This window comes from Diabrotica virgifera, chromosome 1 (assembly GCF_917563875.1).
Source record: "Diabrotica virgifera virgifera chromosome 1, PGI_DIABVI_V3a".
Taxonomy (NCBI): domain Eukaryota; kingdom Metazoa; phylum Arthropoda; class Insecta; order Coleoptera; family Chrysomelidae; genus Diabrotica; species Diabrotica virgifera.
Window position 1 is genome coordinate 278,837,638 of NC_065443.1, and position 27,083 is coordinate 278,864,720.

The 27,083-nt window shown below is 32.9% G+C and overlaps 1 protein-coding gene across 2 annotated transcripts in view; it reads left to right on the top strand.

Moving 5' to 3' along the window:
- Window positions 1–395: 395 nt before the first annotated feature.
- Window positions 396–27,083, top strand: part of LOC114333882 (lysosomal acid glucosylceramidase) — a 53,518-nt gene continuing 26,830 nt past the window's right edge. For both annotated transcript variants that reach the window (XM_028283877.2, XM_050642043.1), the window contains exons 1-7: window positions 396–485; window positions 10,861–11,194; window positions 11,791–11,947; window positions 15,644–15,928; window positions 20,406–20,519; window positions 20,595–20,739; window positions 23,107–23,183. In XM_028283877.2, the coding sequence (XP_028139678.1) occupies window positions 446–485; window positions 10,861–11,194; window positions 11,791–11,947; window positions 15,644–15,928; window positions 20,406–20,519; window positions 20,595–20,739; window positions 23,107–23,183 (1,152 nt within the window). In that variant the 5' untranslated portion in view covers window positions 396–445. The remainder of the gene's footprint in view (window positions 486–10,860; window positions 11,195–11,790; window positions 11,948–15,643; window positions 15,929–20,405; window positions 20,520–20,594; window positions 20,740–23,106; window positions 23,184–27,083) is intronic.

A 27,083-nucleotide genomic window follows, 5' to 3' on the forward strand; every position in this document is an offset into this window, starting at 1 on the left:
AACAGAGTCAGACAGAACATATCAGATTGGAAATTAAGAAGAGTAGAGTTATACATAATTAACAATTTCCGTATAAATGTTACATATTATAGAAAGACATGCCGAAATAAATAGAATGTATAAAAATATAAGGATTAAGGAGAGATAATAGTTAAAAAGGAATTCCTACAAACAACATAAATATATTAAGTTTATAACAGGCAATATTGTTCAATAAAAAGAAAAAACAAAGGAAATAGCTTTTAAAATAAGTATTGTTTTAAGAGAATGCAAAATACTCTTCGTAAAATATATTTTCACATATTATTTTAAAGACAAACCTATGTATTACGCACTCTGTAAGTAGAAAAATGATATGTTGTAAAGGTAATTACCATTTACTGAATAAACATAGATATACATTTCATTCTGTATCGTCGAATGACCATCGGAAGAAGAGGTTGACATGGTTACATATATCATTAAAATTTGGTTGGTAATTACAGGTATGTAATAAATATTTAACAAAATTTTGATAATTGACTTCATACAATCGCACACTTCCGACGTGCACTTACTGCGATCTTCTAAAGCTAAAGTATCTAAATTAAATAAGAGATATTTTCTCTTGTTTGTCAGTTTTTCACTTTTATCCATATAATTCGCTTATTCCATAATGTTATCTTTACGCTATATTTATTTGCTGATGTCGGCAATATACTTTGTTATTATATTTGTATTTGTATAATATTTATCAGAAGCTTCTTCCTGTTTTAGAATTTAAAACGCTAAAGCATATCTTACTCATCATTAAGCACCTGGACCTCTTAAACCGGTATCTTCCAGTTGTCCCGGTTTTATGCTCAGAGTTTCTTGCCTCTTACGCCTTGCTCCGGAAAACTCACTGATATGCCTGTATATGCCTTTATCTCTGTATTTGGTGAAATACAGAGGACTTTTTTAGCACATCTGTCGTGGTCCAAATGCTCTAAACGTCACAGCAGTCTGGTTACAGCTCTTTTCACCTCTACCAGCTGAGTTAGCTTTCCATGGAGCTGGTTGACTTAGCTGGTTTAGTACTCTTCTTCTTCTTTATGTACCATGCCCTTTCAGAATGTTGGTTACCATCATAGCTATCTTAATTTTATTCACTTCCACTCTAAATTGCATGATTGTATCAACACCATACCAATTTCACAAGTTCTTCAATCATGAAGTTCTTCTTCGTCCTGGACTGCGTATGCCTGCTATTTTTCCTTGCATAATATATAATATTTTGTAGCAACCTATATTTAGGACCTCTCATTGCATCTCCGAAATGCTCCAGCTTTAGTACTCTGGTCACACATATCGTCATACATTCATCTGAAAATTTTCATTGTTAAGAATTTAGTTTTTCTTCATATTATTTCGTGATGACCCATATTTTATTTTATTTTCCAAATAAGTAACAGCATTATACGTTTTGTCACCAGCTCTTATTCGATATTTTCTCAAATTGACTGCAGTTTAAATTAGCTATTTCTGACCTAAATATTCGAAATTTTCAACCATCTTTAATCTACAGTATTGGAATAAAGTATGGAACCAACTAAATATATTTGAAATTAAAAAGCGCTATTCATCAAACAATGATACATACTGCATCTAGACCTCGATTTTTGACACTTCGCTTCGTTATTGAACGTATTCGCATCGTATACTAAACAGATACGAAGCGAATACGTTCGATAACGAAGCGAAGGATCAAAAATCGAGGTCCGGGGCCTCGATTTTTGACCCTTCGCTTCGTTATCGAACCTATTCGTTTCGTATACTAAACAGATACGAAGCGAATACGATCGATAACGATAGCCCTGTCGCCAGGGGGGTACAATGGCCTCCTTAATTCAGATGGGCCTACCCAAGTTTTTTTATGTATTTTGACCCGAAGAACACGAATTATTTGGGTAACAGTTGATCCGGATGTCGACAAGATTGTTATAAACAAAGAACTTGAGGAATCACATAACAGCGATTTCTCGCAAAACAAAACATTTTTTTGTATTCTTCAAGTCATTCTAAGCATAAAATGTTTTTACAAGTTTTTTCGTAGGATGTATATTTTTCGACATAAACGCAGTTGAACTTTCAAAAAATCGAAAAACTGCAATTTTTGAACCCGAATAACTTTTGATTAAAACATAAAATAGCAATTCTGCTTACCGCATTTGAAAGTTTAAGTCTAATCCTATCGGTTTTGATTATTTTCATAGCTAAAAATTAATTTTTTTAATGGTTAAACAAAGCTATAAACACATAGTGTTTACAGTGCCCAATGCATGCGTTTTAATCTACGTAATCTACGTAGAAATTGTCTGTATGCGTGCCTACTCGTTCGATTTTAAACGAGAAATGCATTGAAAACATCATTTACAGTCTGAAAAATGAAAGAATACCCATGAACCACCACATCAATAACTGATTTTGTATTTACCGTCTTTTTCTATAACAAACGTATTGTTATTTATAGAAAAAGACTGCAAATACAAAATAAGTGCTTGATGTGAATGTGATGGTTCATGGGTATTCTTTCATTTTGCCGACTGTAAGCACTATGTGTTTATAGCTTGGTTTAACAATAAAAAAAAATAATTTTTAACAAAGAAAATAATCAAAACCGATAGAATTTGACTTGAACTTTCAAATGCGGTAAGCAGAATTGCTATTTTATTTTTTATTCAAAAGTTATTCGGGTTCAAAAATTGCAGTTTTTCGATTTTTTGAAAGTTCAACCGCGTTTGTGTCGAAAACTATGCATCCTACGAAAATACTTATACAAACGTTTTATGCTTAGAATGACCCAAGAAATACAAAAAAATGTTTTGTTTTGCAAAAAATCGCTGTTATGTGATTCCTCAAGTTCTTTGTTTATAACAATCTTATCGATATCCGGATCAACTGTTACCCAAAAAATTCGTGTTCTACGGGTCAAAATACATAAAAAGCTTGGGTAAGTCCATCTGAATTAAGGAGGCCGTTGTACCCCTCCTGTCGACAGGACTACGAAGCGAAGAGTCAAAAATCGAGGCCCTGACGCCATATGTTTTGTCACTAGTCTACTTCCAGTTTCATCGGGAAAGCCCTTCACCTTATTTACTTTAAATAGAACAAACTGTATGTTTTTGCGGATTTTACAAGAACTTGTTATTCCTAATTCGCTCATGTCCAGCTTGGTAGAAAAAATTTGTTAAAACGAGAAATAAATGAATTTTTCTGAGTTAAAGGATAGTTAAATTTATTTACTAAGACCAATGCACTCGCTTCGGCAGTACACACACACACACACACACACACACACACACACACACACACACACACACACACACACACACACACACACACACACACACACACACACACACACACACACACACACACACACACAAAACCAATCATGCTATTTGATTCTCTTTGCCTTTTTTTATGAATTTGATGGCCTTGGCCGAGCCAATTAGCCAGACATTTTGTTATTTTAAAAACAAACAATGTTTTTTTTTCAATCAGAGGAATTTTTTCTGTATATTTCTAACTCTAAATACATAACAAACTAACATATTACAATTATTATCCTTAAATTTTTTTTAAATATTTTTTTGTAAATATTTAATTTTTTTTTGTTTTTTTATATATTTTTAATTTGTTTTTTTTTATTATTGTTATTTAGTTTTTTTACTACGCTAAGACATAAACCCGATTCAACATCTCGGAGATTTACATCTTCTTAGTTTTTTTCTCTTATTATTTTGCTTTTTTTTGTTTTTTTTTTTGTTGAAATCTACATCTCTTTGCCCTATCCCTATGCGGGTTTGGCTTCCCTAATTGCATTTCTTCATACAATTCTATCTTGGGTCGTATCAATATTAATCCTCTTTACTTCAAATAATTTTCAAAATAGTTGCCGTTTACCTCTCGAAAACGGAGAAGCATATAATAAATAAAGAGCAGAATAGAACAAGCCAGAGATGCTTTTTTGAGGCTTCGTTTTCTGACTGATCGCAAGTTGGATTTCAACCTGATATACAAGATACTGAAGTATTATATTTGGCCTGTTCTCTCGTACTGAATGAAAACATGATCATTGTAGACCAGCTGCATTAACAAACTAAGTCTTTGAATATCTTTGAATATCATTTACGGACAGAGTCAGAAATTAGAAATTATTAAGGAGAGCGGGCTTCCAGAATAGAAAACTTTTTGTTTCTGTAAAAAATAAGAAGACTGCATACTTAGTATACAGTGCGAGGAAGCTCAGTAGATCTGTTATAGTAAAAATTACAAAAAAAGTTATTAACAAAAATTGTAGGCAGCTTTAAACTCCATATTTTAAAATTAGTTACAATCTTACAGGGTGTTCCATAAGATGGTGGCAGACCAAACTTATGTTTTTTAAATGGAACACCCTATATTTTATTTTAAATTTGAAATCTGCTTCACTTCCACATCACAAAAATGTAAAGTTTTATTATATTATACCGGGTATTTAAAAAGTTATAACCAATATTACCTGAAAATCGTATCAAGTTTAACTCCCTGTATAATTAAAAAGGAGTATAGGAACATTGATCTATTGCAACCATAGTTTTTTAATAATTGTTAAAAATTATAAAACATATTCGTTTTCGTAATATTCGTTAAATCAAATACAGGGTAAGTCAAAATGCAAGTACATTATTTTCTTGATAATTTTAAATAGAACACCCTGTATTTTATATTCCTATCGAAAAGTACTACTATCGAACTTCAAATTTTATGAAGTACTCCCTATACCTAAAGTTATCAGTTTTCTAGATATTTTTATTTTTCCATCAAAGTATTAATTTGGTAGATATTTTAACGTTTACCAATAATTATTGTGAGTTGGCCATTATTGATTTGTCAGAAACTGACAGTTTGACATTATTATTTATTAATTCAGGAACGAAATAACGACACAGAAAAGAAAACAATTTATTTCAAATAAAATTTATAAAAAATAACCGACGAAAAAAAAATAACACATAGAAAAACAAAAAACAACAGTAATTTTAACTTATCTTACTTAAGTAAGGTGTTCAAAATGACCTCCCAAAACATCTATGCATACTTGAAAGCGGTCATTGAAAGAGTTGCTTACATTATTAAGCATTTGTAAAGAAATATTTTGAAAGGCAATTCGGATTCTATTTTTCATATCATCCCTTGTTGTTGGAGGTATTTTGTATACTTCGTTATTAACGTAACCCCAAAAAAATGACTCCATTTTATTGAAATCCAGTGACAATGGAGGCCACCTTACCGGTCCATCCCTTCCGATCCACCTTTCACCAAACTGATCATTAAGTTCACCACGTACTAATTCATTGTGGTGCGCAGGAGCACCGACATGTGGAAACCACATTTGTTCACGTATATTAAGTGGAACGTCTTCTAGTAATATCGGTAACTGATTTACGATAAAATCTAAGTAAATCTCACCGTTTAAGTTATCTTCAAAAAAAATATGGTCCTACTACATGGTTACCGACAATACCTCCCCGCACATTTAGAGACCATCTTGTTTGACTATGTGTTACTATGTGGTATGGATTACTTGTTGAATCTTAGTGAAAGTTATGTCTATTAACAGAACCGTTTCGATGGAATGTAGCTTCATCACCAAATAGGACATAATCAAAAAAATCTCTGCTCATTAATTTTTTCTAAGTCCCATTCACAAAATACTATTCATTTGTGCTATTCTTGGTGCTTTTGAATATGATAAGGGTGCATCTTGTTTTTAGATAGAACGTTTTGAACAGAGTAGTAACTAAGTTCTTGTTCATTGGAAATACTCCTTATATTTGTGTGTGGGTTTTCTGTATCTGCCATCAACACACTCATTTCGTTTTCCTCTGTCACACTAGTTTTTGTTCGTTCATGTTTTTCATAATTCAATGAACCAGTGCGGTTAAATCGATCTTTCAATTTTTCAAATGTATCTTGTCTAAGTTGTCGCCTATCTGGAAACCGTTCTTGATCAATTTTAGCTGATAGTAATGAATTTTTATTGCATTCCCCCAAAATCCAGATCATATCTACCATTTTTTCATCAGTAGTAAAATTCATTATTGCTAATTTAAATTAAATTAATTACTTAAATACTAAATAATAATTGTTGCTAATTTACGGTGTACCCCAATACTGAATTAATAAACAATAATGTCAAACTGTCAGTTTCTGACAAATCAATCATGGCCAACTCACAATAATTATTGGTAAACGTTAAAATATCTACCAAATTAATACTTTGATGGAAAAATAAAAATATCTAGAAAACTGATAACATTAGGTATATGGAATACTTCATAAAATTTGAAGTATGATATTAGTACTTTTCGATAGAGATATAAAATACAGGGTGTTCTATTTAAAATTACCAAGAAAATAATGTACTTGCATTTTGACTTACCCTGTATTTGATTTAATGAATATTATGAAAACGAATATGATTTATAATTTTTAACAATTATTAAAAAACTATGGTTGCAATAGATCAATGTTCCTATACTCCTTTTTAATTATACCTACAGGGAGTTAAACTTGATACAATTTTCAGGTAATATTGGTTATAACTTTTTAAATACCCGGTATAACATAATAAAACTTTATATTGTTGTGATGTGGAAGTAAATCAGATTTCAAATTTAAAATAAAATACAGGGTGTTCTATTTAAAAAAAACATAAGTTTGGTCTGCCATCATCTTATGGAACACCCTGTAAGATTGTAACTAATTTTAAAATGTGGAGTTTAAAGCTGCCTACAATTTTTGTCAATAACTTTTTCTTGTAATTTTTACTATAACAGATCTACTGAGCTTTCTCACACTAATCAATCACCCTGTATATTACTAGGAGATCGATTAACTTTTCGTCAATTGGTACTCAAAGGAAAGATAGAACCTAAGAGAGTTCTTTTGGACCTAAAAAGATGTGATGATTGCGTAATATTTGTTCTAATAGTTCAGAGAAATAAGGAAAAAAAATATCCTGTCGGTGACACAACCCCCTCCAGGCCGAAACTAAATTTTTTTAGTAGTAAGGACATATGTTTCCTGCAGCCGATTTTGATGATATACATAGTTATAAACAAATGAAGATCAAAAACGGTAAATTTTCGCTTATTTCGTCTATAACCAAAAAGTTAAGTATAAACAAATTTAAGAGTGAGAAACTCATAAATCGTATAAAAAACATATAAAACTTCAATATGGCGTTCACTGAATATGTCTATCCTTATTGGTTGCTCAAAAAATTGCAAAATAAATCATAAATTTTGAGTTTTTTAAAAAAAAGTTGATTAATAGCAAGCTGAAAATTTGTTAATAGCTTAAGGGTGTCTAGTCGGATAAACTTTGATATATGGGAACACTGGAACAGGGGCAGTTTTAATTGTGGAACAGGTTAAAAATTTGGAACGGTCAGACCACGAAAACGGCACATTTATTTTGTCCGACAGAATAGACTTAAACTCTCCGAACAGAGATTAAACTCTCATGCAAAAATCAGACTGCTATTTATCATCTGTCATAATTCCTGTCATTTGACATATCCTACATGTTCCACTCATTAAAACGCCCATTTGATGATAAATAGCAGTCTGATTTTTGCATGAGAGTTTAATCTCTGTTCGGAGAGTTAAAGTCTGTTCTGTCGGACAAAATACATGTGCCGTTTTTGTGGTCTGACCGTTCCAAATTTTTAACCTGTTCCACAATTAAAACTTCCCCTGTTCCAGTGTTCCCATATATCAAAGTTTGTCCGACTAGACACCCTTAAGGTATTAACAAATTTTCAGCTTGCTATTAATCAACTTTTTTTTCATACGCGGGATCCAGACCTATATATAATAATTCAGTCTTTCCAAATATGAAAAAATAATTTTTCTACGGGTAACGGTTAAAAAGTTATTCTAACTGTTTATAAGTAAGAAAAAAATCGACGTGTTATTGCAAAATAATTTTACACTGTTTAAAATTAATTTTGGTCATTTTTTTTAATTATGTCAATAGTACAAATGCTCTTCTTCCATAAACTGTCAGAAGTCTTACTGTAACCTCATAATTTTCTGACTTACCTATAGTGTTGCAAGAAAAATGAAATTGGGATAAAAAAAATTAAATAACTTTTAAACTATTTGACCAATTGTTTTGAAATTTAAAATATAATTTAAGCACCAGAAGTCTCAGCAATTCGTGTAATAAGAAGGTTCTGTTCATTTTTACATAAGTTATAAATATTTATAAAATCTCAGAATTTAAGATTTATTTTGCAATTTTCTAAGCAACCAATAAGAATAGACATATTCAGCGAACGCCATATTGAAATTTTTTAGACGATTTATAAGTTTCTTGCTCTCAAATTTTTTTAAAATGCTTAACTTTTTCGTTATAGACGAAAAAAGCGAAAATTTACCGTTTTTTTATCTTCATTTGTTTATAACTGTGTATGTATATCATCAAAATCGGCTGCAGAAAACTTAAAGGATATTAGGACTCAAAAAATTTGGTTTTGGCCTGGAGGGGGATGTGTCACGAGAAAAATCTTATTTCTCTGGACTATAAACAGTATTAATAAACTAGTTATTAAGTATAATATAAGGTACTATTTAAATAAGTTAGGTATTGTCGATAACTAATTTTGTTGACCTTCTCCATTGAAAGCCATATAGACCAGGGCGCATCCATAAAAATATTAGTACATTTGGATGTTGAGAAGTGACTCATATTTTTTTGCAGAAATTGCTTGAAAATAACTCATATAATAATTGTTGAGTTATCCTTGTACTCAAAAAGGTCCGGAACATTGTTTAAATACTCAAAATGTCAAAAAATGTAAAAAAAATCGATTTTTTTCTTCGTTTTTTGATTATAACTTTAAAAGTGTTCATTTTCGAGAAAAGCTGCACTAACATAAAAGTTTTGCAATTAAATTTGCTATAATATAGGGTTATCTGAAAATTTTAAAAATTGTCACCCTTGTTGTAAAATAGCAATAATTAAAAAAAAACATATAGAAACAAGTATAGTATTCGCATTTTACGTTTTTTAACCATTTTTTCTATACTTAGGACCTTCATATTTCACCAAGAAAAACTTTATGATACAGTAAAACAATACTGTAAATTTCATTAATATCGGTTCAACAGATTTTGCAAAATAAATTTTGCAATCCAGCTTTCGCAAAAAAAATTCATTTTTTCAAAATGTTACAGAACTGAAAATAAAGCAGACAGCAGGTTTAAATTTTTTTGCACATAGAAGTGTACTGTACCTTTCATTTGCAATTTGCAAAATTAATATCGATTAACTACCACGGCGTCAGGAATTTTTTTAAATAAACATTAATTATTGGTGCTACGCGCAGGACAGCGGATAGTTTGCTCTGATTGGGCATAGAAAATATGTTTAAACAATTGTTCACAAACAATAATCAAATTAGTTTGATTTTTGTGGAATTAAAATATAAACATACAACAAAATATAAAGTAAGAAAATAATATATTAGATAAAGAAATTTTGGTGCAAATCAACACCAAAAATTAATGTTTATTTAAATAAATTCCTGACGCGGTGGTAGTTAAGCGATTTAAATTTTGAAAATTGCAAATGAAAGCTACTGTATTTTTAATATGATAAAAAAATTCAACTTGCTGTCTGCTTTATTTTCAGGTCTGCAACATTTTGAAAAAATGAATTTTTTGCGAAAGCTGGACTGCAAAATTTATTTTGCAAAATCTATTAAATCGATCTTAATGAAATTTGCAGTATTTTATTTGAAAAATCTATTAAATTTATCACATTATAATGTTTTTGGGGGTGAAATATGAAGGTCCTAAGTGTAGCAGAAATGGTTGAAAAACGTAAAATTCGAATACTTGTTTTTTTATGTTTTTTTCGCAATTATTGCTATTTTGCAACAAGGGTAACAATTTTAAAAATTTTTAACTAATCTCATATTGTAGTAAATTTAATTACGCAACTTTTATTTTTGCTCAATTTTTCGCGGAAGTGAATACTTTTAAAGTTATAATCAAGAAACGAAGAAAAAAAAATCGAATTTTTACTTCATTTTTTGACATTTTGATTATTTAATATGGGTAGATAACTAAATTATTATTATATGGGTTAATTCTCAATTTATGCAAAAAATTAGAGTCACCTCTCAACGTCCATCTCAAAACAGATTCGCCCTGGACTAATACTGATAAATTCCATAATAATAGCACTTAGAGCATAAATATGCATCAAATCGCTTCGCGATTAGTCTTGTCAGTATCTTATAGCTCACATTTAACGTCAAATTGCTCTATCTAGTAAATTCTAATTTGGAACCTCTTTTATGAATTGGATAGACCAGAGCACCAGTCTATTTATTGGGTATTGGTTGTTCTTATCATACTTATATGTTTAATGAATATGAGCTAACTTTCATAGGAATTTGTCTTACGAAGAGACGGAATGTGACTGCATATTGTAGAGTCCCTTTCACCTTCTATATTCGTCGTCTACTTGCCTTTGTAAAAAGCAGAGATTAAGGATGTACCCATAAATTAATTCCACGAGTGGTTTCAGATTTATTCTTTACATCTGGAAGTTCTCATTTCTTTAATAGATGTAGCTACAGCGTCCGATACGTGAATTATTTTTATAATTCAGTATAAATAGACAGTTTGGTTTTGTTTCGATTCAGGGGTGTTCATGTAGCCCCACTGAAGACGTCTGGAGAGACACAAACGTACGTATGTGGATGATGGATCTTCTCTAAACTGAAATTAAATATAAGCTGTCTTTCACAAATAAATTATATGATTTCTCTTGTAGGTTTTGATATCATTGTAGGAGAAGAATGCCAAAGCCAAGACTATGGAAACGGAGGTACCGTCTGCATATGCAGTGCAAGCAGTTGTGACTTCATACCACCCGTGGAAAAAGTCGATTCTCCAAATGGTATAATATATACGTCTAACAAAGCCGGGTTGCGTTTTAGCAAGAGTGAAGGAACGTTCAAAAACATTACCAGTAATGCTTGGAATCCAATTTTTGTCGATAGGAGTAGGACTTATCAAACTATCGTAGCATTTGGTGGAGGATTTACAGACGCTGTTGGGATTAATATTAAAAGTTTAAGCGAGGGAGCGCAACAAAATTTAATGAAGTAAGTAGTTTTATTTCCTTAGCGTTCATTTCAAAAAAAAATTTAAGAAGAATCTTTTTGAAAAGTTGACGCTCATGCTCACTGTGCTAGCGCTTGTTCTTTCGCTCTAGGGTAGTGTGAGATCTATCTGTGACCTTTTATCTACTTTTCTTTTATAATTATGGTGATAGTCTTTTCCGATAATATGTTAAAAAACATAATGAATATAGAGTGTTCAAATTCTAGTTTAATATACAAAACATTGCAAATTGTTTGGTAAATTGTTACAATGAAATCAATTAAAAGCCTTGTGTTTGACAATTTCAAAACAGTTATTTCTACTAAAAACTTACATTTTTGTAAATTCAGATACGTATTAACAAATCATTATTAATAAGAAAGGTTTAATCTACCACTGCCATAATGGCCGGAGATATTGAGGAAAAAAGGAGTATACGAAAAATAAAATGCTCCAGATTAGAACATTTTTGGATATAGACAAGCATCGATTCACCTTTACTGGTCTTACTCGCCCAAGGCAGAGATCACCGTTCCGTAATAATAACTAATATTCAGTAATGAAAAGAGGAATTAGAGATTATTGGTTTTTTTTTCAGATCATATTTTGGTCCAGATAGCATTGAATATACTATGCTGAGAGTTCCAATGGGAGCGTCTGATTTTTCCGAACGGATATACACTTATGACGATTCAAGCAGTCCAGATCCAGAATTAAAAGAATTTAAGTTAGCCCAAGAAGATTTGGACTATAAGGTTAGTAAGGTCATTACAATTATTATTATAACTGATAACTAAGCTACATTTTGAGAAAAAGCAACAAAGAATGTAATGGCAACGACACGTAATACAGTGCACAGATTCTAAAGGTACCGGTGGGGGATGACGTCTATGCGGAGTATTATAAACGGTGTAAGAGAGAGAGAGAGAGTATTCGAAGTAATGAAATAACAAATTTTATATTATTTTTCGGAAGTCGAGAAAATCTTCTCAAAAGGACTGGAATGTAATTTTTGAAAATTATTTATGATTCAATAAAATTGTGTTTTGACTAGGAAAGTTTTGGGGTAGTGCTGATTTCTTTCATTATATATGGATTTTGGACTGCTGAATCCGAATATGTGGTTTGCGGACAAAATTTCTTGCCGGAACATTGAAAAAATCGCGAAAAAAGCGAAAAATTTCAGCTTTTTTCGCTTTTATGCTCAAATCTCGAAAACTATTAACTTTTAGTAAATGGTATGTTAACAGAAATTAAAGTACATAAAATTATCTACAAATATCACTATATACTTTTTTTTCAGACGAACTGTTCGGTCTAAAGTACAAGTTGAAAATTACGAATATTTAACGGTCTCGGCAAAACCCACTTTTTACATTCCAAAACTTTATTTTTTATTAGACTGCTGTCATTTGATAAATGTCTTCTAGTTTCCTGTACAAATAATAAATGTTAGTTCATAGGTATGGTATGTCTCTTGTGACAGCTTCCATTAGTCCATTTCGTCCTAAGAGGCTGGGAATGTCTCTGCGTTTCCCTTAGAGCCACAAAAGATTAGGCACAAATGGAGCCACAGTTTCAGTTGTGTGAACATTTCTTTCGAATCTGTTATCTTGATTTCTGATAAACCTTGAGGTCTTGTTCTTTTGAAATGAATTATTTGAACAGCTTCCTGACTTCCATAAACCTCAGGCGCGGGTTTCTTTTTTATCCGAGGAATAGATTGCTTAGGAGCTACTTCATGCTTTGGTGCAATATAAGAAAAGCCACATATGACGTGAAAAGTGTGGTATTCGTCGATTGTATGTACGTTCAAATCAGTATTATCGTACACCTGCTGTGTAAAGCACGGCAGGTCAATTTTGACTAACACTTCCAAGCGAACAGCTTCTGTATAGGATGAAAAAAAACCCCAAAGAGGAAACTACATCAACCTATTTTCTTGAGCCGTACTTTTTGTAGAGAAAATGGCCAACCCTACAAGGAATGGCGAGACCAACTATCTGGGCCTTACTACCGCTACAAGACTTTGAGCAAGCGCGTTGCTTATCTGGAAGTGTTAGCAATTGCAGGCGATCCGCAGAAAATTAACCAGCCGTGCTTTACACAACAGGTGTACGAAAATGCTGATTTTAACCCTATTTATGCCAGGCCTTAATTTGCATGTTGGTCTCTCAATCCCAAAGGTTTTTTCATGCTTAGAGTCTTATTGCCTTATATATACGTCGCATATAAATAAACAAATAAATGACCAAAACATGTTTTTAATGAGTTTTTTTTAACCAACTTACACGTTTTCTTTTCAAAGGTACTCATCAGAGAGCAAAACCAACTTGAAAAAATGTAACTAACTTAAAAAAATAATGTAATGTAAATTAACACTAAAAGTTTTCTTTTTTGTGGTACTCCTCAAAACATAAATCTACGCAAAGGCCGACTCCACATCTTGCACACATGTATCTGGATTCGCTTCTTTTTTTCTGGTTTTTCTCTGGCTACAAACGCTTCACCTTCTAGCAGCTACCTATAAGCATTGCCACCAGTGCTACAATACAGCATATATCTAAAATATGTAAACAAATATATACGGCAATGGGTCCGCATGACCTGTCTTAGGTACCAACATTTTGAGTCTTTGGGACCATAACACCTTGAACGTATATATACGGCGGCTGGGAATACAGACCCACGTTTTCAAAAACATAATATAATATATGCAGAGTTGGCACAGAAAGGGTTAACGTACATACAATCGACGGATACAATACTTTTTACTTCGTGGATGGCATTTCTTGTATTGCACCAAAACATGCAATAGCTCCTAACCAATCCATTCCTCGGCTAAAAACTAAACCCGCGCCTGAGGTTTATGGAAGTCAGAGAGCTATTCAACTAGTACATTTTGAAAGGACAAAACCTTAAGGTTTATCAGAGATTAAGATCAGAAGGGAATGTTCACACCAACTGAAACTGTGACTCCATCTGTGCCTGATCTTCTGTGGCTCTAAGGAAAAAGCAGAGACATTCTCGGTATTTTAGGATGGAATGGATTAATGGAAGCTATGAAAAGAGACATACCATATTTATATTATGAAGTAACATTTTTATTATTTGTACAGGAAACTAGGAGAAATTTATCAAATGACAGCATTCTAATAAAAACTAAATTTTTGGAATGTAAAAAGTGAGTTTTGCCGAAACCGTTAAAAATGGGCAATTTTCAACTTGCACTTTAGACCGAACGGTTCGTCTGGAAAAAAAAGTAAATAGTGATATTTGTAGATAATTTTAAGTACTTTAATTTCTGTTAACAGACCATTTACTAAAAGTTACTAGTTTTCGTGATTTGAGCAAAAAAACGGAAAAGCTGAAATTTTTCGATTTTTTCGCGATTTTTTCAATTTTCCGGCAAGAAATTTTGTCCGGAAACCTCATATTCGGATTCAGCAGCCCAAAATCCATATATAATGAAAGAAATCAGAACTACCCCAAAACTTTCCTACTAGGGAGCTCGTAGAGTACAAATTCACTGAATCAATATAATATTAAACATTCATTTTTGTTTAATTGACGTTAGAAATTAAGTCAAGTTTGGAATTACATAATTAATATTTAAATCTTATATTATTACTAATTAATTAAAGAAGAAGTATTAATAGTAACTATTAAATAACTGTTATTTATGAAATAAGTGTTAAGAGTACACGTTTAAGGCACGCATGTGAAAGTTTGCAGAATGAGCGACAGCGAGTTTATGTAAGGCACTCACATGAGTGCCTTAAAAATGTACTTTTTAACACGCATATCATACAATATTTTTTTCTACAAAAGTAATTACAGGACAATATCTACAAAAACTTTTACTTGAACTTGACTGACATTCCATTTTTATATTTTTTGACATTACATCAAAATTGCCTATACGGTCAATACGAACTGCCGTGCCATAGTAGCATTTTTAAAGCTCGTATGGAGTGCTAAAAATAGCATTTTTAACACAGTTGTAGAAAAATTATGTGTTAGAAAATATTAACAGAGACGGATCTACGGAGAGGAGAAATTGTGAAATTTCCCCCTCAAAAGGTCCAAAATTAAAGAAACATAAAAATACATTAGCTGACATGAAACTTAAACCACAGACAATAAAATTCAATCAAATTAACACGCTATTTAGGAATTAAGGGAACCACAGACAATAAAATTCAATCAAATTAACACGCTATTTAGGAATTAAGGGAACTTTATGGATATAAGTTTTTATTTATGTCTTTGGATGTATCTTTTTATGTGTTTTGGTGGGTGTTTTATTGGAAGTTCCCCTAAGGCAAATTTCCCCTCCCAAGGGAAATGTCTATATATGTAACTGGTTATTAAACCAATACATAAAAAGGGTTACTACGATGTAGGTTCAAAATTTACCCCTAATTCTAATGTATGTATTTAATTTGCAGATTCCTTTCCTACAACAAGCCATGGAACTATCAGACAGCAAACTTAAATTATTGGCTTCACCTTGGACTTCCCCTAAATGGATGAAATTGATTCCTCACTTTGCCACCATGTTTGGAATGCTAAGGGAGGATATGTTACAACCGTGGGCTAACTACTATGTAAAGTTTTTGGAGTCATATAAAGAAAATAAACTGGAATTTTGGGGAATAACTACAGGAAATGAACCTTCTGCAGGATTTACCCCTCTTCCTATACCTTCGATTGCCTTCTCAGCTGGAGGTTTGGTAATCTATTTATATTTTTATATTTCATATTCATTTTAACTTAGTTTTTAATTTTTACAAACGTGTTTTTTTTCGATTTCTTCTTCTTCATATGCCTACCAGTGACGAAATTTGGCAATCATCATGGTAATATTTATCTTGTCTGCAGCAGCGCGTGAATTCTACACAGATGTTGTGTTGAACCAGGATCTCAGGTACTTCAACCAGAATGCTCTTCTACTTCCTTGACCTAGCTTTCCAAATATTCGTCATAAAAGGATGGTAGCCTTGAAATAAAACGACGCATTGAGAATTGAGACGGCCAGAAGCACTTTCAATAAGATGAAAACAGTATGCAATTAAAAACTGGGAATATAAATTATTAGAACTAGAGTATTGAGATAATAAGTATTCTCTGTCCTTTTGTATGGAGTTGAAGCCTGGACGATTACGGACACAATTCAATTAAAAAAAGACTTACCAGCTTTGAGATTTGGTGTTATTGAAGAACGTGGAAAATATCATGGACAGAACACTTAACAAACACGGAAATATTAAGAAAGATGAAAAAAGAAAAAGAAATACTTAACACTATTAAGGAAAGAAAAATGTTACTTTAGTCACAAACTAAGAAATGTTCAAGGGCTCTCTTGATTAATTTTTTTCGTTTTCTTTGTGTTGTCATTTCCATGAATGCTTCCTCTGACCATTCAAAATGATACCTATGCTTAAGATACTAGTACTAAGTACTAAGTACTAAGTACTAGTACTAAGATACTAATAGCTATGCTTGTTTTATCTCTTTTATACTAGAAATTTTTCCGATCTAGTCCCTTCTGTTCAATTTTCACGTGTAAAAAATATGATTATATTTTTTACTGTATTAAATCTGTAATTACAACCCTTAATTTTAAATAAGTACAAAGCCAACCCTGCCCTGTCCAGTAATACCTAATTCATTCCCACTTAATTTCATCCCTTCCTACTTTTTTCAAACAATATTTGGACACTTGCGAAATTACGAAGGAGATAAGGAGAAAAACGATATCTTTGACTACTGCCCATTGAAGGGTCAACTTGTGGCTAGTACCACTCGCCACGCCGCCACGCGTGAGGGTACAACCGCTCTCTTCCAATACGGTCCGTCGAAGGATCAACTTGTATAATTGAGTACCACTCATCACTTGAGGATACATACATGAACTTCTTCTCCTATGACGGCTAACGATGAACTTTCACTTGTGTTAGCTTACGTTTGGCAACAAAGCTCCGCAAAATAAGACAGTATAATAGATGTAAAATAACCGATAAACGTTAGCAATAATTAAAAATAGTGCAAAGACAATTTAATCCGCGAGTGTTACGGCACCTATGAGTTCGCGGTAATCAGAACGCGAGACACGTGGTTAGTCAAAGCGCGGGCAAACTGGTGCACGTGTCTAATCAAAACGCAAGTTAAGAATTTTGGTAAGACTTTTTATATACTCGATTGTTAATATTGTCTGTTGATATAATCCCGTTTATATTTCCATTTGAACCAGTAAACCTCACCTAAAAATATCCTTATTACAGTCCACATATTATACCCCCTGAAATTATTTTCATAATTTCACATATTGTGCAAGCTTATTCGTACACCTTCTATAGCAACTTTATTTTATTGATACCCTTTTTATATTAATATTTATTTCACACAGAACAAGTAAAAACTTCGTTTGTACAATGGTATAAAAAGTTTATCGAAAAACTATTAAAAAGTCATCCAAAAGGATTCGCAAAACGTTTTCGATCTAGATCAGATCACCTACAGTGCTTTCTGCTTAGAGACCGTTTAAGTATTACGTAACGCATGTTGTGGGGGGAGGGTTAAAAAAAATTAGCAAAAATTGCTTCATAAATTGCGTTACGTAATACGTGAACGCCCCATTAAGGTGCGTTACGTAGGGGGGGGGGCATGGTCAAAAATCTTCAAAAACCGCGTTACGTAATACTTGAACGCTCCCTTAGTAGATGAAACTAGCAACCTTATAAAATAGGTGACATCGAGAAATATGATTTACATGTTAATAATCTGATGTTAGTAGCGACTCTAAGTCGATGTTAAAAAATAAATTTGTTAAGAGCAGGGGCGGCCCGTCGGGGTAGGCAAGGTAGGCGCCGCCTACCCTCTTCAAATGTAGTACAATAATATAAATTATTAATATAAATTACTTATTTCAAAATTGTAATTTATAAATTTTGACACAATACCTACAATAAAATAGCAAAAATTATCCAAATTATTTGTAAAAATATCCAAAAAATTTTCTCCGTAGTTATAATTATTGTACGCTCCTTGTAGTATCAGTAGTACTGTATAAGATTCTATATTCTTCCTGGGTCAGGCACTTAAAAACGTAGCCTGAAATAGAACGACGCCAACACCGAATTGACGTGCGATCTCTCTCTGTTTACGCGAGCAGGCCTGCTGCAGGTCTCGCGTATTCTACGATTTTGAAAGGGCGCATAGGCACAGAGTCTTATAGCCGGACCTCCAAAATTTTATCAGTTGCTTCTCTTGTGTCTTGTGAAACTGTTTTAAATAATTTTGTTTTTTGATTTTGGCTGTTATTAGTAGGTTAAGTATTGAATAAAACTAGGTAGGACAAATTAAATTTGTTTATGAAAACTGAATAATAAACAGGTAAATTTGAGATCGGTCTATTGAAGGGCATTTTAATTTTATATTAATTTAGTAATAATTCACTAACGACAAATAAATCTGTGAATAGTTATTTGCCGGTCGTCCACTATATTTTATAGATATAGATAGAAGTGTTATTAGAATTTATAGATAATTAAAAATTTAAAGCGAGGTTAATTGTTAACTTATCAATTTATTCGAAGAGTAAATTATTATGTGATACAAAAATAAAATAAGTAATATTTGACGTTGTTGAAACGTAGGTGTGTTAGTTTTATTGGTGGAAAAACTTTAGTCATCGAATATGAATATTTTAAACGATGTAATATGCAGTTTGATCGAGACGCCTTATTCAAGGCGCCAAAATCAAGAAAGGTCAGAAATTATTTCAATGGGCCGGCCTTTACCAAATTTAACAATTTTATCCACAGATAAGACAAAAGACAATCGACCATTTTCGAGATCGTTTAAAACAATATGGTATGAAAATCATAAATGGCTAAGCGGAAGTTATTTTAAAAATTCACTTTGCTGTTGGCCTTGTCCGTTGCTCTCAAATTTAAAGCAAAATGTTTGGGTGAGTCAGGGATATTCAGATTTGAAAAATTTATCAGCTAGTGTAAAAAAACATGAATCTTCCAAAGAACATTTAAACAATTGCTTAGGTTTAAAACGGTTAGAAAAAAATAAAGAAACTATTGACAGTGCTTTAGCTGGACAAATTTCTCTATCTAATAAGATATATAATGAAGAAGTTGAAAAAGATTGAAGAAGTTGAAGAAATTGATGTTACAATTCTGTTAGTAAAACAAGAACCTGCATTTCGCGGTCGTGATGAGAGCCATAATTCTTCAAACATGGGTAATTTTAAAGAAATTTTTAATTTAGTAGTTAAACGCGATCAGGAAATCCAGGATCATGTTAAAAAATAGAAGGGGTGTTCACGGGTTTGTCAAAAACAATACAAAATGATTTAATAGATTGCCTTGCCGATTACGTAAAAAATGAAATTTCAACAGAAATTAATAAAAGTCAATTTTTTTCTATACTAGCGGACGATACTACTGATATAAGCGAAAAATCACAGTGTACTTTAACAATCCGTTTTGTTAAAAAAGTTGGTCAGGTAACAGAAAGATTTTTAGGGTTTTTTGATGTTAGCGAGAATAGATCTGCAGACGCTCTATATAGTTTAATTTCAAACGTGCTTGAGCCATATGATTACAAAAATAAATAAATTGCTCAATTTTACGATGGTGCAAGTGTAATGGCTGGCTCTTTAAACGGATTACAATCAAAAATTAAAGTAGATGCTCCAAAAGCAATTTTTACACATTGTTGCGCTCATAGATTACATTTCGTATTGCAAGACGGCTCAAAATGTATTACAAATTGTAGGATATTTTTTGTCGCCTACCCGAAGTATATGTGTAGCCTACCCGCATACTGAGGTCGCGAGCCGCCACTGGTTAAGAGTGCTCAAAGGGCAACATGATTCTAGCAACAAGGTTGCTAGTTTCATCTACTAAGCAGAACGCACTGAAAATGATCTGATCTAGATCGAAAATGTTTTGCGAATCCTTTTGGATGACTTTTTAATAGTTCTTCAATAAACTTTTTATACCATTGTACAAACGACGTTTTTATTTGTTTTGTATGATTTTTAATTATGGTATACAGCCAGCTACTGGGATTTTCCCATTGATTTTGTTAATATAAACTTCTTTTGTGTTCTAATGAATGGATCGAAAGGATTGCAAACTATGTTTTTTTATTAAATTATAAGCTCAAAGTATACTAATAATCTTCTTTTAGTCAAAATGGGTAGCAAATCATTTGGGACCTACGATACGAGATTCTAATTATTCGAATATCAAAATTGTAACATTAGATGACAACCGGATATTTTTACCTTGGTTTATAGATGAAGTAAGTATTAAAGACTAATATTAATATTTAAAAAATAATTGAAAGTTAGAAAAATAGTATGTAAACATCTTTTAGATGTTGGCAAATCCTGCAACAAGGCGGTATGTCGATGGTATAGGAGTTCATTGGTATCTTGATAAAATTATCCCAACAACTGTATTGGACATAACACATGACAATCATCCTGACAAGTTTTTAATAGGAACAGAGGCTTGTCGAGGTAAGACCTTTTTGAATTTATACTTCTTTAGGCGCGATTAGAGTGAAATTTAATATGCGCGAATTCATCAAAAACCTTGGTCCCTGGCGCAGACACATTATACCTTTGCTCTGATTGGGTGTTCAAATGACATGACAATAATTGTTCAATATGGAGGTTATGGATAAACAAATATTGTATATTAGTTTTTATTGTTGTTAGGACACAGACAAAAGCAAGTTTATAATTGTAGTAACTTTTTAAATAGTTTTTAAAAGCAACAGGTAGGTACGGTATGTACTTAATTGTAAATGTTTCAGTATTGTAATAAAAAATTACGTAGGTAGGTACTTACCTATTTGGAAAATGTATGTATTTGATTACCAAAAAAATTTCTACCACTCTTCATCTTACATACCTATTGTTTTCTTACTCTATGTTTTGTTGTACACACGCACACACACACACACACACACACACACACACACACACACACACACACACACACACACACACACACACACACACACACACACACACACACACACACACACACACACACACACACACACACACACACACACACACACACACACACACACACACACACACACACACACACACACACACACACACACACACACACACACACACACACACACACACACACACACACACACACACACACACACACACACACACACACACACACACACACACACACACACACACACACACACACACACACACACACACACACACACACACACACACACACACACACACACACACACACACACACACACACACACACACACACACACACACACACACACACACACACACACACACACACACACACACACACACACACACACACACACACACACACACACACACACACACACACACACACACACACACACACACACACACACACACACACACACACACACACACACACACACACACACACACACACACACACACACACACACACACACACACACACACACACACACACACACACACACACACACACACACACACACACACACACACACACACACACACACACACACACACACACACACACACACACACACACACACACACACACACACACACACACACACACACACACACACACACACACACACACACACACACACACACACACACACACACACACACACACACACACACACACACACACACACACACACACACACACACACACACACACACACACACACACACACACACACACACACACACACACACACACACACACACACACACACACACACACACACACACACACACACACACCACACTCTCTCTCTCTCTCTCTCTCTCTCTCTCTCTCTCTCTCTCTCTCTCTCTCTTCTACGGCACTACAGCCCAAATTGAGCCTTGGTCTCCTTTATTTTTTGCCTCTACCCTTGCTTGTCTGTGGCTGCTCTTCTCCATAAACGGACTCCTAAAAGGGCTTGTGCGTCGCTGTTTACTGTGTCTTCCCACCGCTTTCTTGGCTTTCCAACAGCTCTCTTTCTCTGCTTTTTAGCGTTCAGTGCTCTTTTTGATAGCCCTCTCCCATTCTTATCACATGTCCGGCCCATTGCAATCTTTGTATTCTAATGAAGTCTGACAGGGGTGTTTCCTTATAAATTTGATAAAGCTCGTTGTTGTATCGGTTTCTTAAGATTCCGTTTTCCCTCACAGGTCCTAGTATTCTCCTCAGTACTTTCATTTCGACTGTGTCGAGTTTATTTTTGGATATTTCTTTCAGGACCCAGACTTCACTGCCATATCATGTAAGGTTTTATAGATTCTCATTTTTGTATTTCGGTGGACACTTTTAGACCTAAATATATGGGAGAGGGAAAAATAAGTTCTATTTGCCTGCATTATCCTCTTACGTATTTCTCCATCTTCTGATCCGTCGGCATATAAAGATAGCAGACTACTCTGCTATAATCCCAAAGCCGCATTAGTAGTATAAAAGGGAAACTATTATTATTACCTCTTTCTTTCCAACCTTCCCCTATTTCCTGCGTTTTAATAAAAGTGCAGAAAATGTCACTTTGTGAATTAAGGTTTTCTGATCTCTATTATTCTTATTTATGTGCTGTTTCTTTTAATTGAATTTAGCGATCAAAACAGTAAATGCGTATCTGTTCTCAGCTACTCGGATTATTTCTTACAAGTTAAGTTGTTGATAAAAAAAAATAAAACAAATCGATATAGCTATACTTTAAAATTAGTATTTACGAATAATTCGATATATCTTAGGATTTTTTGCATCCTCATAAGTTTCAATCCGTCACATTACATACAATAACCACAATAGTTATTATTTAATGGCAATTATGTTATTAATTTTAGGTCAAGTTCCATGGGAACCAAGGCTCGTGTTAGGCTCTTGGGAAAGAGGAGAAGATTATGCTACGGGCATCATTCAGGTTAGTAAAAATCATAAATTTTTTGCACATGTGAGTCCATTTTAAGAAAAGAAAAGAAAATATTTTCTCAGAATTAGTCTGATTGTACTCGTACGTTGGACTACCGATTTCGAGCTTTACAATTTTCAGCTCATCGTCAGGTTCTCGATATAGTTATTTTCCTAACTAGTGCGGAAAGTGATACTTTCACGCACGAGACTGCCATTGACCCGAACGACGCGATAGCGGGGTTCGGGCAAGCAGTCGAGTGCGGGGAAGACACTTTCCGCATGAGTTAGGAACAATATTTTTTCTAGAGCCGTACGTTTGGAAAAAAGCCACAAAAAATAGAGTTATATCAATTTTAATTTAGAAGTGAAAATACACATATTAATTCTTTGACAAGATTGTCAAAACCAAACTCTCAATATAATGGGTTACCACGACAAAGATATTGGTTTCCATGACGAGGATTCAAAACCATTGTAACTGTCTACTGATCTGAATTTTAAATATTATATCAAAATAGTTTTATTACATCGAATTATCACTAGTAATTGCACAAGAGCTCTAAAATTATCGAATTTTTCCCGAGTGACACTTTGACAGTTTTAATTTCACGACCCGAAGGGGAGTGAAATTATGTCAAGGTGTCACGAGGGCAAAAATTCGATAATAATTTTAGAGATCGAGTGCAATTGGTTGCGATTATTTCATGAATAAAACTGTTCAACACCAAAATTTTATTGTAATTTATTTATGTATGTACAAATTAGTACAATTTGTACACAGCTATTATATACACACAACACACAGTTATTATAAATATTTGACGGTTGAAAGTCATTAATTTTATAATTTTTAAAACATTAATTGTCATTAATGTCACTGAATGTATTTTTTCGTAGCAACGAAGGGCATCTGACGTAATATACTTGACGACGGTATATTATCAAAAATTATCGGGTATAATATCACAAGAGAGTGAGAATAAATTGAAAATAATGCGACAGTTTTTCGAAAATTTTTTGTCTGGCAATAGACACGAGAGCCCGCAGGGCTCGAGTGGCTATTGCCTAATGACAACAAATTTGAGTAAAAATGAAGCATTATTTTCTTAATTATTCTTACTGTCGTGTGATATTCGTAAGATTATTTTTAATACGTATATTATGGATATTTTCTTAAATATGACAGTTGTCAAAACTAGGAAACTGGTTGCCATTAAACAGAAACAATCTACTTAAAAAAATTCTATCGGTAATTTTCTACAGTAGATAATTCTCAGTATAATTTTAATCTGATTGGACAGAATGAAACACGTGATCAAATATCTTACTATACGATTAGAAGTTAAAATCATTAAAAAATAATCAGTTTAATTCAGATTTCTGTAGGTTTCTATTGGTCAGAATGTCCTATGAATGAAATAATCGCGATTATTTCATTCATAGGAGATTCTGACCAATAGAAAGCTACAGAAATCTGAATTAAATCGATAATTTTTGATAATCTTTCGTCGTTAAGTATATTACGTCAGATGCCCTTCGTTGCTACGAAAAAATACATTCAGTGACATTAATGACAATTAATGTTTTAAAAATTATAAAAGTGATGACTTTCAATCGTCAAATATTTATAAAAACTGTGTGTTTAATGGTACTTACATAAATAAATTACAATAAAATTTTGGTTTTGAACAGTTTTATTTATAAAATAATCGCAACAAATTGCACTCGACCTCTGAAATTAATATAGAATTTTTGCTCTCGTTACACTTTGACATAATTTCACTCGCCTTCGGCTCGTGAAATTAAAACTGTCAAAGTGTCACTCGGGAAAAATTCAATAATTTCAGAGCTCTTGTGCAATTACTACTGATAATTTCATTAAAACATGAACACAATAAGATAAATTTGAAATAAATTAGTAAATATCTAAATATTAGTTTATTGCATATATTATAATATATTATAATGCCATATTACAAGGTATTTTACTTTCGCGTACGCCGTGCGGGAAAATTTACTTTCAGGCACGCCGTGCGGGAAAGTGCAACTTTCGGAAACGAAATGCGTGCGTGAAAGTGGCTCTTTTAGCACGGCCGTAGAAAGAAGTTATTTAACCACTAAAACAAATATTGCTATTTTTTTCAATTTCCAAATATACCTAGGTACCGAGATGCTAATCTTGGTGGAGATAAAGTATATTGCTTTCACTTTATTAATATCGATCTTATCGTTATTAACAGCCTTTTTCACTCGGATAGCTTTTTTATAGCAAAGTAAGAACTATAATAACGATGTTCATACCATCTACAAAGATTAATAACTGCACAACTAATTGAAAATATAATATATTGTTTCTAATTGTCTTAGTTTTGTAATAAAGATAGAACTATACCTTGTATCAATATTCCCCTTATTTTATAAGGATAATATTCATGATAATAGTACATTATATACCGCGGGACTGAAGTAGTACATTTAATCCTGAAGGTAAAGTTTATGGCCCGACCGCAGGGAGGGCCATAATTTACCTGAAGGATTAAATGTACTTCAGTCGCAAGGTATATACGATACTTTTCGTACTTCCGGTATGATTTTATTAATTATTTCAATAATTTCAATCAGTTTTTTCTCTCTTCAACTCATTTAATAAACTGTCTTTAAAATAAGTTACCATAGTAACATTGCGTTGTGACAGTTATAATTTAGAAACATTGTCATTACTAGTGTCATTGTAAAGAAACATTGTTATTGATAATTATTGGTATCATGAGTGAAGAAGGTGTATCTGATATTGATAAAAGAGCAGCCGAAGTAGGTGAAGAATTGTTACCACCGAAATCTAGAAAACTATACGAGCAGCAGTACGATGCTTTTAAAAAGTGGTGCCGCTTAAAAAATGTGAGACAACCTACTGAAAATGCGCTGTTAGTCTACTTCGATGATAAATCAAAAGCGGTTTGTGCCTCAACTCTCTGGGCACATTACTCAATGCTGAAATCGGTTATTAACATTAGAGAAGATATATATTTTTCAATAAAATATCCCTTAAATTCGTTTGTTTGTGATTTAATCGTTCCGGGAGTTTCGTCAATATTTAATCCCGGAGGGATTAAATGTGACACTTTAGTACCTGTCACAAGGGAGTGAAGTTGTCACTTTAGGCCCGGAAGTACGAAAAGCACAATATAGCATTTTTTTAATCACAAAATTGTCTGCTCTGTACTCGTTTTGTTGACACTAATTGATTTATTGAACATCTTCAATTAACTATTAAATATGTGCTCAGAACTTTGGCAGATCTGATATATACGTGGCATGTATAAGCTCTCCAAAACCCGATAGATTTTTATGTTTCTTTTGCCATATCCAGAGGATATTTTGTATAAAAAAACTTATAATAGCAGCATTAGTTTTCCGCCTTTAATGCGCTGGGCGCTTACGGTCGTCTTAGAACCTCGATTGGAGTTATTGGGGCCTACTTAGGCTTGCGACACACCAAGCAAAAGACATGTATAAACTTCTACATGGTACAAAAATTCTAAATTGAGTGTAGGAAATAACAATGAGGAGCAAACACATTAAGGTTTAGTTTCAGTGAAAACGGAGATCTTTTGAATCAAATGGGCCCAGGAAAATAAAGACTTTCATAGTTACCAGTTTTGCTATATGCACAGTATATATTTTAATCATAATCTCGTTTCAAAAATTTATAATAATTTTCTTCGATGCCTTTTGTTCCGGATGTTGGAAATTGACAGGGCTATCCTAACTTTGCTGGTAACTATACGGAATAGTCCACTTGTCATTGTATTGAACTACTTTCTCAAGTTTTGATGCTAAGATATTCTTTTTCTCCCTCTATTCTTCTTCGTCCTCTTTTCCCTAAGGTCTTGCCTTAAGAATGAGTTTC